The sequence below is a fragment of the Corvus hawaiiensis genome, chromosome 11 (assembly GCF_020740725.1).
Source record: "Corvus hawaiiensis isolate bCorHaw1 chromosome 11, bCorHaw1.pri.cur, whole genome shotgun sequence".
In the NCBI taxonomy this organism is placed as follows: Eukaryota; Metazoa; Chordata; class Aves; order Passeriformes; family Corvidae; genus Corvus; species Corvus hawaiiensis.
The window spans coordinates 15,447,911-15,462,696 of record NC_063223.1 but is presented as its reverse complement, the minus strand read 5'-3'; the positions used below and the strand labels follow the sequence as shown (position 1 = coordinate 15,462,696).

The window sequence follows — 14,786 nt, the reverse complement described above, 5'->3', positions numbered from 1 at the left end:
TGTGTCAACTGCAGATGGCTTTAAGGGTAATAGTCTTTTTCTGATTTCCCAACCCCCCCTTCCCACATTAGGACTTGGAGGAGCAGAGCCGGTTGATAGCAGCTTCCAGCAGATCCAACCAGAGCAGTGCAGAAGGACAGTTTGTAGTCCTTAGCAGCAGTCAGTCAGAAGACAGTGATTTAGGAGAAGATGGAAAGAAGAAGAGAGAATCTGAAGCCTAAGGTTGCCTGCTTCATTAAAATTGGAATCCTGGATATATCTGGTGAAATGGCACAAGTTCTACAAGATCGAAACGTAGGTGGGAGGGTCTGTCGTGTTACAGAAAAGACTTCACAATATGTAGACCCTATTATGCCGTGATTTTTCTTTCTCAGTTAAGTGATTTCCATTTCCTGTCAGTATAATTTCTCTTGTATGCCAGGTGAAGCGTGGTGATGCTGCCATGTTTATGTCAAACATATGTTTTCTCAAGGCTTCTGTGCAGTATGGGAAAAAATGTGGGGTTTTTCCCCACTTACCTCTGTGCAATTGACTGCTTTGGAAGCAAAAATGAAAACTCATTGGGCTTCAGCAGTAACACTGAAATTCATTCCTTACACTGCACTATGGACAACACCTTGCTGGAAACAAAAGTGGATATCCAAATAAGACAGTGCTAAGCTTTACCCAATTTGTTGCACATAGCTGTTCTTAAATTTAGAAAGGATGCTCATTAACATCAGTGAGATGTGCAATAGTTCTAAACAGAAGGATCTTTTTTGTTTCATTTTGCACTGTATGATACTGTCTTGATTTCTATTTTTTTTTTGGTGAATACAATGCCGAGAAACTTCTTTCAACAGGAGAAAAAGATACTGTCAGACCTTGATAAGAGCTAATGAGATGCAGTTGAACTTTGCTGCATGAGGAAAAGCATTCCTCATCAAATTATAAGAGTAATGTATATAGCCTTGTAGCACAAGTGCCATGTTCTTGGTTTTTTCTCAGTACTTGGAACAAAAAGCTGTAAACCTTCAAGTTCATTTTTATAGAACATGCTTACAGTTGCAGGAACATCTTGAATTCCATCATGTGAAAAATCATCTACATATGTAAAAGCCTTGCTGCCAGTACACTGCATCTACTGAAAATGAGTTGAGGCTCTTTAGTCTTTTTATAGAAAATGATTTTGCAAACAGAATTTACTGGTTCTGAAGTAAGAGACGATACTAATCCTACATCCTAGAATCAGTCCTGGAAAGCATTTTTCAAAGTGATGTCTGTTTACAGCTTGTAATCTGCACTCCATATTCCATACCCTGTGTAATATTTATTTTGTATAGTACTAGATGTGCATTCACCTTTTGATCCAGAAGAGAAATCTTGTTTGAAGAGAAATATTTATTTTTGCACTAATTACTATAAATATTAAAATCCAGTGGAACAGAAGATAGCTCTCTAATAGTGGCATGAAAATTACAGGATAGGTAGAGAGAAAAGAATATACTTATATTCCAAGTTATAATATAACAGTTATGAGTGATTTACAGTTCATTGCAGGGCATTTCTGGTGTTCAGGAATGGAAGCAATTATCAGAGTATCTCCTCAGCAGCTGGTGATGGCCCAGCCCTACCTAGTTGGAGTTGCTCAGTGCTGATAAAGTAAGTGAGGAATCTCAGGTCGTGTCTGCTGGATGGCTGTAGGTGCACAGAGAGCTCATCTGACGCCTGGGAGTGCCCTGCATTGGCCAAAGCTGGCAGCCTCCTCCTGCCCTTGGTGCTGCAGATGTGACTGTGTGCAAGAGTTGGTGGCCTTAGCTCCTGTGACAGGAGAGAAGGGGAGCAGTGCCTGCCCTCACAGCCCGGGGCAGGACCAGCAGAGGCAGCTGGAGCTGCAGCAGCTCTGGGCAGAGGTTGCACCATAGCCCAGGCAGGGGGTAGAGCAGCCCGAAGGGCCCTGCCTTGAAAAAGGAGGGGGGAGGCTGAGGAGCAGAGAGCCCCCAGGTTCTCTTCCTGACTTAGTTACCAGGTGCTGTTCCAGTGCCTTTTTCATCCCCAGAGTAGCCAGTCACTTGTAGAAATACCTGCTTTTGCAGTTGTCCAGTTAGATCAAATATTACTGCCCTGTGGCCAGATTTGGCTGGCACACTGCCACATGGACCACACCAACCAGAGGCTTCTTTCAAAACACAGTGGCATTTTTATTTCATATCTAGGCCTCCATTCTGAGCTCCTATTTTTAAGAGACTATTTTTACTCTTGCCAACAAAACTATACAGAGAGGCACACCAAATCCAGTTTTTTCCCTTTCTGTGCTTAAATCAAGGCTTACAGAGAGTGGTAAGGCAGACAGTTTCTCTCTGCAGATTGTTCCAGTTCATGTTCGTTTGCTTGTGTTTGTTTTTATTTACTGATATTTCTGTTTTCTATCAAATAATATCACAGCGTAGCTCAAGGTCACTGTGTCTTACTTGTATCTTTCTCAAGTATTTACTGAGGATGAAGCAATTTTGAAACAGCACACAGGGAGCCTATGAAATCAGTGATTTCCAGTGTCTGGAATCCAGTCCTCAGCTTGTCAGAGAAGGACTGGTTGTGTTAAGCACTGGAGCTGCTGTAGCCCAGGCTCCAGGGGGAAGACAGATAATAGACAAGCACTCTCATGAAAAACCATTTCTGATCAATAGCCTGTTTTGCATTAGCCTTATTGAAGAAATGTCAGAAAATGGAATTACTGTATTTTTCTCTAAAACTACCATTACTCTTAAAGATATAAATCTGCAAAGATGAGGAATAATGAAGTTGGCAGGTGAATTTGCTGTCATATAGGATCTTCTGGATTTAGCAATAAATGTTGGAATTACTCCATTTGCTTTTCAGGCTTTTCATATATGCCATTAAATGTAGCTTTCTAAAACAGAGTAGAAGTGAAGTACATTTCATTTATGTTGGATGATCCTCATCTTAACAACTACAAGAATGATATGCATGAATGAAATGTAGGGGTTGTTTCTATGCTTATTTAGGGGAATTCCACTGGTGTAAAATGAGCAAGAAGGTATAAAAGCATCTAGGATAATGATGAAAGCTGCACGAGCAAAGGGCATGTCAGCAGAGCTGGGGAAGGCAGACAGGAATGGTGATTGAGTTAGCAGTGGGTGAGAATTACTGAGCTTTGCCTAAGGGGGGGAGGATGCCACAGGCTGTAATTAGAACTCTCTCAAGGCAAAAATAGCTGCTGAGGTTTTATCCATGCCCTTCTTCCTAAAAGGAAAAGCTATTTGGTACCTTTTTTCCTAGAAGGTTTAGAGCTGCTTCATTAGAAAACAGCTTCGTTGAAAAAAAATCAGAATGCTTGGAATTTTCCTTGTTAGTGGGAACACCTCATGGTCTGCTGGGAACTGCTGTGGTAGGATTTTACCACCTGAGTATTTTATTATTGTAACTAAATTACTAGTTGGCTTCCTCTCCTAAATTACAGGAGATTAAATACATACTCCTGTTTTATTATTTCCTATTGCCTTTTATTCACAAACTGATCTTTCAAGCACTTTCAGCTGAAGCTGTAGTTTGCTTCATGTGCATGTACACAGTTCAGTCACTCCTGAAAATATTCTTAAGTCCATGATTTTGAAGTGATTTCATGTAGGTACTGAATTGGCAGTGTTGTTCAGGACTAACTTGTTGTGTTGCTAATTGCAGCCTCATAATTACTGCCACGCTTTTATCCTTTAGGTAAGAGGATATGAAGCTTGTTACACTGTGTAGATTTACACACTGCAGACCAAGCCAGTCTTGCTGTCAGTTGTTTCAAGCTGCATACATTATGTATGTAATGGCATGAATATAGAAATATAGCAGGTGTGCTTACGGGTATGCATTTTATTGCATTACAGATGATAGCTGGCACTCCTCTCTGGCCACTGCCAGATTTGGCCAAATCTGAACCAGAGGACAAGGTCAAAGTCATGTACAACTTAAACATAGCTAACTAGGTATGATCAGGTAATGAAAAGTCATTTGAATGTCATAGTCTTACTTCCTTAATCTGTTGGAAATTGTATCAAGACAATTTACTGTCTAACAGTAAAGTAATATTTTAGAGTTAAAAAACATTCCCCTTCTAGAGGGCTGTCCAGATTTCCTCTTTATATGGATGTAAACCCAGAGCTGAAAATTGTGAAACAGCTGAAGTTATTTATGAAGCTGTAATTGATGTACATGGATATAAAGAAATAAATTTGACTGTTTAAGGTAAATTCTGTCTGTCTTTAAGGTAAATTCTGATTCATTAGTTGCACAGCAGTTGGGATAAGCCAATGGTGAAAACTATGCTACAATATCATCTCTTATTATTTAGGAAATAGTTCACCTAGAGAAAGAAAACTGCCACTGCTTAGTGAATTTAGTAGAGATATGTCTAGTGTAACAGCATAAGCTGATACTTTATATTCTTTCTCTTGCTCTATATTACAAAAGTTCTTGCAAGTTAATTAGTCCCCAAGGCTTTTTGTTTTAATTAAGCACTAAATTGACATTTTTTTCCCTGCCCCAATGGTATCTAAGTTGTCATGACAAGAGTAAGTCAGTGTGTCATTGTGAATGCACTTGTATTCCTAATGAAGTTTATATTGCAAGCCGAGGATTTTGTACAATCTTTCTGGTCATTTTTATAATAGAGTGGAGTGGTCAAATTCTTATGATGGTGTTCTGGGTTGGTCCTGTTCTGGTGAAGTCTAAGTGATTTTTACAATGTTTGAGACTGACTTGCACATTTTCCCTGAATAGCTGTATTAAAAACCACCAATGGCATATTTATGTCAACTCTGATTGTTGTGTCTTAATCTTGGAAACATGGATAGTAATCCTATTGTGCCAGGGTTTCAGTCAGCATTTCGTGTATTAAATAAAAGCTTAACTATAGTAACTTTCTGGGTGGGCTTGTACTGATGCAAAAGCCTCCTGCGTTCTTCATCATACTGACTTTCAGGAAGTACCAGTATTGGTGACAGGATCTGTTCCTTTCCATTAAGCAAAGTTCTGACATGCAGTTATAGCCCTCTATTGTCAAGTGTAGCTCAGTTCTCTTAATTTTTATAGTATTAGCCAGATAACCTCAGAAGAAGTTGTTACACTTGGGAATGCTGATAACTCATTTTTGCAACAATCAGAGACTGAAGGGTGAGAGGAGCTGTGGCAGCTGGCAGGGCAGGGCCCGTGGTGGGGCAGTGACACAGGGCAGTGAGGGCTCTGTGGAACAAGCAGAGTGCAGGGGCTCTACCAGCACAACCACCACCATGGGCCCTGGGCATATCTTCACAGGGTGAGTTAGTTTATTATGTGATAAACACCATGTAAAAAACCATGGGCCATAACCACATTATGAATTTGTATTTTATAAGGTTTCTAGATTTTTCTGGGAAAAAGCAGACTTTTGAATTCTGTAACTTCTGTGATAAAAGATGCATGTATAACTCGAAAAAAAAAATCTATGCTTACTTGATTATGAAGGAATAAATACTACTAATTCCAACTGTGTTGATGAACTTCTTTTTTTCTAAAATAAGGACTGACATTTGCAGTATTTTTAGAAGGAACAGGCATACTGTAAGTCTTTCTAAGACTTCTGTAAGACTTCCTACACGGACAGGGCTGCAAAAGCTTAAGCTCCACCTCCATAGCAAGATACTGCAAAAATTGCAAGCCTGGCTTTGGGGACAGCGCTGTAAAAGGAAAACCCAGTTCTAGAGAGAATCATCAAAGTTCCATGGTGGATGAGATATATCAGTACCTGAGAAGGAGCTGCAGAACTAACACAGCTTTCAGCAGTGCCACCTTGTTGAAACATTGGTATGTCACACAAGCTGCTATGAGAAGCAGAGATTTCTCAAACTTAATCCCATGTCATTGCTTAGAATGGGACATTGCATTATTGGGTGAAAAAAAAAAAAAACCTTAAGCTGCTCTTCAGGACTTCACTGTAGGACTTCACAAATAAAAACTACTTCTTGTCAAGGGAAGGGAGGAAAGTACAAGAGAAAAAAGAACTATGTCCCTTCCTGGTTTTAGTCAAATCCCTGACCTTTAACTAAACCCTGAGTTTAACTCTGGACTGCGGGTAGCGCTATGTGATACAACAGGCTTTAACTTAGCCGTAACACAAGGCTTGTAGCGCTGTATTTTACATTTCCTTAACTTGTCACACTAGGCATCTAAAATACTGTTACCATAACTTCCAGATAGGTCATAGTCCAGGAGAGCCATAGAATGGGATCACCACTACTTACATTTTTAGGTTCTCGCCAATTTCTTCAGGGGGCAAAGGGAGAACGTTGGCATTCCTTAATGTGCAGAGGAGAGAAAATCCCAAAAGAGAAAAGCACAACAGTCTTATCCACATTAACATTCTCTTCAAAATACAGAACTAATACTTAGGCACAGTTGAGGTTGTAGATCCCTGTGAAGTTTTCCTGCCCATAAAGATCATATTCCTTGTACAGTATGTAGTCTTTCAAGCAGTTTGGCAGTGGAAGGAAGGTCATGAAGACAGGACAGCGGAGACGCAGCCGGCCCATGCATGCCCGGATCTTCAGACGGCAAAGGTGCTTCAGAGAGCGAGGATTTGCTAGAAAAGACAAGCAAAATTAAAATGCTACCAACCAAAAAGGCCCCAATGGCAAACCACCTTGTTTTTATTAAAAATGTAAGCAGATCCTTACTTAAAACAAAATGGATATCTGGCCAGAGTTCCTGTTCTTTGAGAACTGCTTCGAGCTTCCAGCAGATCTTAACGTGATCAACATAATCTAACATGACTCGCACCACTTTCCCAGACACATGCTTCAGCCAGGCCAAGGTTATCACTTCACAAAACTGATAGAAACAAAACATTTAGTAGGGTAATATTCAATACTGCAGTAAGTGACTTCTGTCTCCGAGGACAAGAACAATTAACTAACTTGAGCAGGGTTTTAGAGGTTGCCACAACTTGCATAAGCCTCACTAGTAGAATCTAAAAATCTGAGAGATGGTTATTTTGTACTAGATCCAAAAATAAACTTAAGCAGCTGTATATTTGGGAACTTGGTGCTTAAAAAGAAGTGCTACCACTATGTAGAATTTAGACTTGTGTCCCAGTGCTTAAAAGGGGGATCAACCCGCCCTGTGCATGCATCATTCCGTTATCTTTAGGTTAAAGAAGGGTTTATTAGGTTCAAATGGACTTGACAAATTGCAAAACAATGACACCGATGAGTGTCTCTAGGAACCTCTTTTGGTTTGCTAATTTCTGCTCCGTGCTTATCCCACCAGCTCCCGGGGTCCTTTCAACAGCTTTCCAGTCTTGGTGTTCTTGTACAGGACAATGCAGAGAGCGAGCCTGCAAATCTCTGCTTTCTCAGCATGGACAAGACTACCCTGGAGAGCCAATTCCATACTGATCATTAGCATATCATCAGCTATATTTTCACAATTTAAAATTACTGTTTGCAATCATTTGCTGTCATGAAACAGGCTTTATAGCAACATCTTAAGCTGCACCAAGGGACATTTAGGTTAGACACCAGGAAAAAATTCTGCACTGAAAGAGTGACTGGGCACTGGAATTGTCTGCCCAGTGAGGTGGTGGAGTCACCAGCCCTGGAGGTGTTCAAAAAAAGATTGGATGTGGCACTCAGTGCCATTTGATGAGGAGGTGTTAGGTCATAGGTTGGACTTGATCTCAAATGTCTTTTCCAACCTAGTTCATTCTGTGATTCTGTGATCTATTCAATTTTAAAGCCTTGTCTATTCCTCTTTTTATGTGTCACCTGTCTTCAAAACTTCCTTTTCTGACAGTGCATTAAGCACCTTTCCATTTAGTTTTAGGAAGGACAGTGGTGGTAGGACAGCACTCGAAGCCCTGTAACACACTTACCATGGTGTCCTTGATAACAGTGGAGGTCCAGCCGTCAGTCACGTACTGGGAGTGGGCCCCGCTGCCCCGTGGGCAGTCAAAGCAGCGCTGCACGTCATAGCCGTAGTTCAGCAGCATCCTCAGCATGACCTCATCTTTGAGGGCGTACTGCAGAGCTGAGGGGAAATGCGTGGTGTTCACGCTGCAGAAGTAGTTGACATTGGCCCCATGGCGGAGCAGCAGATTCATTAACTCGTAGTTGCCCATTCTTAAGGCTATTTGGAGGCAGTTGATGGGATCTTGGTTTGTCAGGGCTCCAGCGTTCAGCAGCAGCTGTGTTGAGCAGATATCCCCGTTGGAAACAGCGAAGTACAGGGCTGATTTCCGGTGGTCGTCGTAGCCTTTGCGAACTCTCTGAGCCAGCATGAAATTGGCATCAAAGCCAGACTGGAGGAGAAACTCAAGGCACTGAGGATGTGCTCCTGCTGCTGCTGAGTGAACTGGACTTATCCCACTTTCTTTAATGGCAGCAAAATCAGTCACTGGAACTAAATATTTTAGGGCTCTGAAAAATTAAAACCAGAAACATCTTAGAATCAAATATTTTGGTTCACCTAACTCATTTCTGAATTTCTGTGTTGTTGGGCTTCAGAATTCATCCCGGCTGTTAGAATAGTCTTAATATACCAAATCAGTACCATGGCATGCATTGACTTGAATTGCTAACAATGAAATTGTTCGCCAGGCATGGATACCGACTTTACACCTACTACACATAGAATACTATTATATTATATACTATTATTCATGAACAACCCATTCCTTGCTTCAGGAATTAATGATTCCTTCTCAACAAAAGTTTTTCCTGAATGTTGAAAGCACAATGTTATTGCTTAACCTATAGGGATCATGGAATTAATACAATATATATTATAACAAATATAACAATTAATATATAGAAAATATTAATACAGAAATTAAGAATCCTCAAATACTTGTTTCTCATTTGTTAGTTGTGATTTTAGCATAAATATCTTCCAGTAGTCTTACTCTCTTTAAAATAGAGATAACCCTTACTCTCTATTTGTCTATTTAGTACAATTACCATTCACGTTTCTGTGATGGGGTGGAGATAAGACATTGAGAGAGAGTGAGGATGTCCCAAGAACCTCAGCATCAGACTGGACAGTGTTACTATTTGTGACAAATGGGGAAATACTGTAGGGATTGAGATGTACATCCTAAAATCGTGAAGATTTTATCCTGACTGGTCACTTACATTCAGACACAGAACAGACATATTTACAGAGTCAAAAATAATTCCTTGTACAAAACAACAGATTTGCTGCCTGCTTTGAATAAGGTAAAATTAGTAAAATGAATATTTCTGGTGTCACTATTACTTGATTTTTAAGTGTATTAACTCACAGAAAATGTCCTCTATACGCAGCTCTGTGGATTGGCAAATGACCCGAGTGCTTTGGTACATTGGCATCAGCCCCATATTCTAGTAAAAGACTCACGGAATCTGGATTTCCTCCTCCTGCTGCTTCAAACAATACAGAAGCACAGTCCATTGCCTGTGAAAGAACATCTGCACCTGGGAAGAAGCAGCAAGGATTTTCACAGTAGTCACTGTAAATATCCATCTGCAATTAATATGTCCAACCCCACAGTGATATGGTATTTTGAATTCTATTCTTCACCAATAGAACCACTGCGAGCATAAACCTTCATGTTGGATCCTTGATTTTAGATATGTTTATGTAATCCTGGGAACAAGAAGGTCCAAATTGCTTTGAATCCAGTCAGAATTGCTCCTAGGACTGGGCCAGCAAAGAGTTTGGTTCTTATTCATCAAAACAATTGCTTTTGGCTTACATACAATACATTTCAATTCTTTTACTTTACAAAAACCAGACAGGTGTAACTGTAAACGTGACAGAACCCAGTATGCAAACAGTTCATGCAATCCAGTTCCAGGGCTGCTGAACCATCATGTAAAATTCCCCACAAAAAAGTCTTCTCAGGCATGCCCTAAGGTGACCTGTCTACATGAGAAAATGATAGTGCATTTAGAAAACATTACTCAAGCACTTGTAAAAAATTACAAGTGCTCACTAAAATATTTACATATTAATATTTTAATATTATACAAATTGATATTTATCAGGCCTTCACTACATCACAACAACCCTCAGAGCAGATAGCATTTAATTTTCTCTAGTCAGGTGAGTTACTTCTGCTGCTGTTTTTGAAGGGGTATCTGAAGCCTTCTCTTCCTATGAGCTCCTATATAATAAAGTCTCACCTTTTTGCAGTAAGAGCTCCATAATTTCTGTATGTCCCATCTGTGCAGCCAGGGCAAGGGGTGTGAGCCCATATCCACTGCGGGGGTCAGGATCTGCTCCAGAATCCAGGAGAAGCTGCACCAGAGCCTTCCTGCCCAGTCTGGCTGCCTCATGCAGAGCAGTTCTCTCATGGACACAGCGCAAATTCACTCTGGCACCAGATCGTAGCAACAAGGAGGCAATGTCATAGGAATCAAGTTTAATTGCTGTAGGACAACAAGCAAGGAATCAGACAGGATGCTGTTCACTGCTATTCTGTGCACAATGGTTGCTGTTACATGGCAGCCCAGGAAAGCTGTTCCTGGCAGTGCTATTTATACAAGGAGAAATGCCACCCTACACTGAAGGGTTTAACTCATCAACAAGTCTCTTCTTTGCTTCCAGGACAGCACTAAGTATACAAATGAATAATTTCATGGGAATCTCTTTTTCTCTCTGTACATTTTTTCTCTGCTGCATTTGGTAATGGAACAAAGCTCTCCTTGCCACTAGATGGAGACCACATCCAGGGCCTTGGTGCTCAGGAGCTGCCACCAGACTCTGTTTAATCTCCATAAGAGTCACCATAATGTGAAACAAAGCTCATACTGACTGTTTCATATGCTGCCTTAGCTTAATAAGCCTGAACTCTTAAGTCAGTGAGGATCTTAAAAGAGAAATTTGCATTAGCTCCAGTGAGTGGAATGATTAGGCAATACCCTTCCCTCCTTCTCCCTTTGATCTTCCAGGCTGTGCAGGATAGAGAATGTCCTTCAGCAGGACAGATTAGGCTGAGCAGCTTCACGTGCCACAGCTGCTTGAACACCAGTGACAGCATTCTGTGATAGAAACTGTGATGTCCCATTATCTGTAACCTGCACAGCTGCTTTAGATAAATCCCATGCATCCCCTTCTTGGGGGATGGTGCATTTTAACGTCGTGCACTTCAAAAGTATCTAGGAGTTCCCTACATTTTTTTTAAGCAGATGGCCCTGACTTGAAGCTGCAGCCATTTCACAAGGATGGACTGAGGGTCCTACAGATGATTGGTAGGCTTTTTTCTCCTCCTTTAACAATAGTTTTGAAAAAGAAAACACCCTTCCAATACAGAAAAATGTATGGGATCATCCAAGAAACTTAAGAGTGTTCCTTTAGAATTCAGACAATGAGAACACACTTCACTTTTTTCAGTTAGATTCAGTAAGAATGAAGGCATCATAACCCAGACTGAGGGAAGCAGAAGAAATGAACACAGAACACTTCTGGAAAACATTTGGGGAAAATATGGTTCTTTGACAAATCAAGAATTACAGTTCTTGTGCATGATCAAATTAAAGTGGCATTCACACAAAGAGTGTGGGTATGAGACTATACTAGGACTATACTAGGTATGGGGTCTTATTCCTAAATTACAAAATATTAAAGAGAAGCAAACAGAGAATGTCAGCCTGTCTCCTTCACTTGTCAGCTTTGGACTAATGCCAGCAATGTCTAAATAGGGACTGTTTAGAGACTTTGCACTCTACATACTGCAGATACATGAGGCTGGTTGGCTACAATTTTTGAAAATTAAAGCCAATTACCACGGGTTTTGGAGAAAGGGAGGCTGATGCAATCAAGGAGATACCATGTGGACAGAGAATATCAATGTTTTATGCCTGCAGACATGAAGAGCAGTGATAGCATGAAGAAGCAGAAGGACTTGTTACCTGGCGTCACTGCAGAAATGATGCCAAGCAAAACAGAGGATGACACTCTGCACTTCATGGAGAAAGCTAATTATCATGTGAGAAAAACAGACAGGGACAGACACATTCAGTGCTTAGATTAACAATTTTTTTCTCCTTATAGCAAAATATTTTAGGCATTGAAGTCAAATATGTCGCACTGAAGCCTAAAATGTGTAACTATATTCTCACCTCATTCCCTCACCTCTCCACCCCTAAAAACAGTATTCACCTATAACTAAAGGAGAATCTCCCTCTTCATTTTTAACATTGGGATTGCAGCCATTGAGCAGGAGAAAGTGGACATTGTCCACAAAACAGTTTCTTACTGCCACCAAAAGAGGTGTTTCCCCTTTGAGAGTGGTCTGTTCCCACGCAATGTCACGGGAGGCTGAAATACAGAAAAGCAGAACACATTTGAAGTTGAATGATTCATCAAACTTTGCTTTGTAGAACTTTTTGGTGGAAAACTAGAAGGACGTTGTACCTTGTAAAGTTATTTCAAGGATGTTCTTATTTAGCTGTGCTGCAGCTTCATGCACAGGAAGCCAGCCTTGCTGATCTGCTTCTTCAAAAGCAGAACTGTGCCTCACCAATTTCTTCAAGGCCTCCTCTTGGCCTGTTATATTTTAACACAGACACATATCCCATTACTCATCACAAGACAAAATTCAGGCAACTAATACATTGAGTGCCATTTATCCCACCAGTGTATCTTGCTCATTTTAAAAGAAAGGCCTGGAGTTTTCCCTTAATTTCAGGAGACAAAGCACTGGAATTTCTGAAGGGGGTAACACTTGAACCCATCCCACTTCCATGATCCTATCTAATAAGTTAGCTTTTGGATGTCTTGTTTTTAGTTTCCATGCTCCTCCCAAGATTATATAAAGAAAAACTGCCCTTAAATCAGGTGATCAAATAAAATGTAGGCATTGCTCAGCCATTCCTGGGATATAGGCTTAGAGTGGTGTATTTGTACTTAACTGTCCGAATTGCTGCAATGATCTGCCCATGTTCTTTGCTTGCAGTATACTGGAAACTGCATAAACAGGACAAGAATAAAATGAGAAGTGAAAATTCATGTGAAGTTCAGGATATAATTATACCTTAGTTTAAATACTCAGATTTACAAGACATGTTAGATTTCTCTAAGTTACATTGGTTTGGTGAGGGTTTAACACATTGAAACACTTTTTTTGTTGGTCTTTTCCTGACACAATAAATACTGAATTTTTCACACAAAAGCCAACAATTAAATGCTAAAATGAGGGGAAGGTCCCATACCAGTCTAATTTTACATCACCTACTTATCTTTTTCATAAAGCCTTATACTAATTAAATATTGATGTAAAACATCATCTGAAAGTTTCATACATCCCATGTTTTCAAGGAAACAGGTACACTTTTCAGGGTACCAGTGCTTTCCAGTATCCATGAGACAAGGTCAGCACAATACAACACATGTAGTTACAAAGGAAAATAAGGTCTACTAAATGCTTACAATAATGACCAGAAAACACCCCAAATAGAAAGAATAACTTATTACCTTTCAATCTCTGTTGCACTGCCACTTGTTTCAATTTTATACCTATCCTGTAAGCTTTCCTGAATAGCTCGTTGGGTAGGGATTTCCTCATCAGAATCACCAATCATATACACAGAAGTATTCATTGCAAATCAGCACAACATGGATCACTTTTGTAGAGAAACACTGCTTTTTAATTAGAAGCAGATGTTAAATCTTCAGGTTAGATCTGGAGTAATAGAAATAGCAATCACTGTGTCAGTGTAAAGAGAAATGAAAAGCAGTTAAATAAATGACTATGCTATTATATGCTTAAGCAGTCATGCTGTTCTTGGCATACTCACGATCTCAGATGTTCTGTTAGGCTCAAACCTCTCATCTGTTTTACCTCATCAAAGCTTCCACTTCTGTCTTTCAAAAGAGTTGGCCTGAAAAAACAAAACAAAACAAAACTACAGGGCAAGGTAAAAAAAAAAAAAAGTAAAACTGGAAGCAAATAAATACCGTGGCAAAACGAATGAGCACAGGAAATTTAAGGAAGTTGTCAACATGCCAACTACAAAGCTTGGAATAATTCTAGAAACATCTTAAAGTTGGGCAGCAGTAATTCACAGCAAACCTGCGTCATTTAATTTGTTACCTGATCCACCTAATGTGATTACAAGGCCTTGCTCTGTAATTGCACATGTAGCAAAAGAGAAATATATTAGCAACATATACAGCAAGAAACTGTTAGTAATTGATTATACTATGGCTCAGTGAGTACATAAACATCTTAAATCTAGATGACTTTTTTTCCTAAAGATACTACCAATTTTCCTATGAACTGAGAAAATACACTGGGTTTCCTCACCTGAAAGAGGGAAGACCTCAGCCTTTGAAGAAGCGATTATTAAGTTGAAAGTGACATTTTCAGGATTGCAAACAACCTCTGCAGAGCCCATGTCCATTAATAGCTCACTATAAATACCTGATCATAAGATACTCTGGGACTTTCTCCACGTTTCTTTCACACACGTCAGTTATGTTTAATAATCTGACCTAACAAGTGGTGCCAGCAAAAGAAGGAATTTAAAGTCCAGTTTTCTTGCAACAATGCTTTTGATTTTTGAAATAAGAATTTCAGAACTATAGCAGTAAGTACTACACTGTGAAAAGAAAATTCTTTAGTGCTGTCCTAGGAGAGCAAACTGAAGGTGGTGTTAAGAGCTTGCTTAAGAGTGAGACAGCAGAAAAACTAAAACAATAAAAGTAAACATAAACAAGCAAATAAAAATCAAACAAAAACTCTATTAAAATTATTACAGGTTTCTGATTCCTTAATCACAATT

The 14,786-nt window shown here is 39.8% G+C and overlaps 2 protein-coding genes across 4 annotated transcripts in view; one reads left to right on the top strand and one right to left on the bottom strand.

Moving 5' to 3' along the window:
• Positions 1–5,512, top strand: part of APPL1 (adaptor protein, phosphotyrosine interacting with PH domain and leucine zipper 1) — a 26,077-nt gene extending 20,565 nt beyond the window's left edge. Inside the window, exon 22 of the mRNA XM_048315283.1 lies at positions 72–5,512. Coding sequence (XP_048171240.1) covers positions 72–221 — 150 coding nt within the window. The 3' untranslated portion in view covers positions 222–5,512. The remainder of the gene's footprint in view (positions 1–71) is intronic.
• Positions 4,699–14,786, bottom strand: ASB14 (ankyrin repeat and SOCS box containing 14). 3 transcript variants are annotated; one of them, XM_048315285.1, is made up of 10 exons: positions 14,309–14,786; positions 13,800–13,883; positions 12,914–12,969; positions 12,418–12,549; positions 12,163–12,321; positions 10,185–10,430; positions 9,302–9,473; positions 7,895–8,438; positions 6,699–6,852; positions 4,699–6,604 (listed from the first exon to the last, which is right to left on the bottom strand). In XM_048315285.1, the coding sequence occupies exons 2-10, from the start codon at positions 13,832–13,834 to the stop codon at positions 6,411–6,413; spliced, it is 1,692 nt and encodes a 563-aa protein (XP_048171242.1). In that variant the 5' UTR covers positions 13,835–13,883; positions 14,309–14,786; the 3' UTR covers positions 4,699–6,410. The 3 variants fall into 3 exon arrangements, with proteins under 3 accessions (XP_048171242.1, XP_048171241.1, XP_048171243.1); XM_048315284.1 differs by lacking the exon at positions 14,309–14,786 and adding an exon at positions 13,477–13,684 and having other exon boundaries at positions 13,800–14,302; XM_048315286.1 differs by lacking the exon at positions 14,309–14,786 and having other exon boundaries at positions 13,800–14,302.

What these genes read in the sequence shown, in the direction of transcription:
- ASB14 (XM_048315284.1), bottom strand. Translation starts at nt 13,601, where the DNA reads ATGAATACTTCTGTGTATATGATTGGTGATTCTGATGAGGAAATCCCT. An exon ending in CATTGCAGCAATTCGGACAG is followed by an intron (nt 12,550 to 12,913) that starts TTAAGTACAAAT and finishes AAAATATAACAG; the next exon opens with GCCAAGAGGAGGCCTTGAAG. An exon ending in GCGTATAGAGGACATTTTCT is followed by an intron (nt 8,439 to 9,301) that starts GTGAGTTAATAC and finishes TTAATTTTTCAG; the next exon opens with AGCCCTAAAATATTTAGTTC.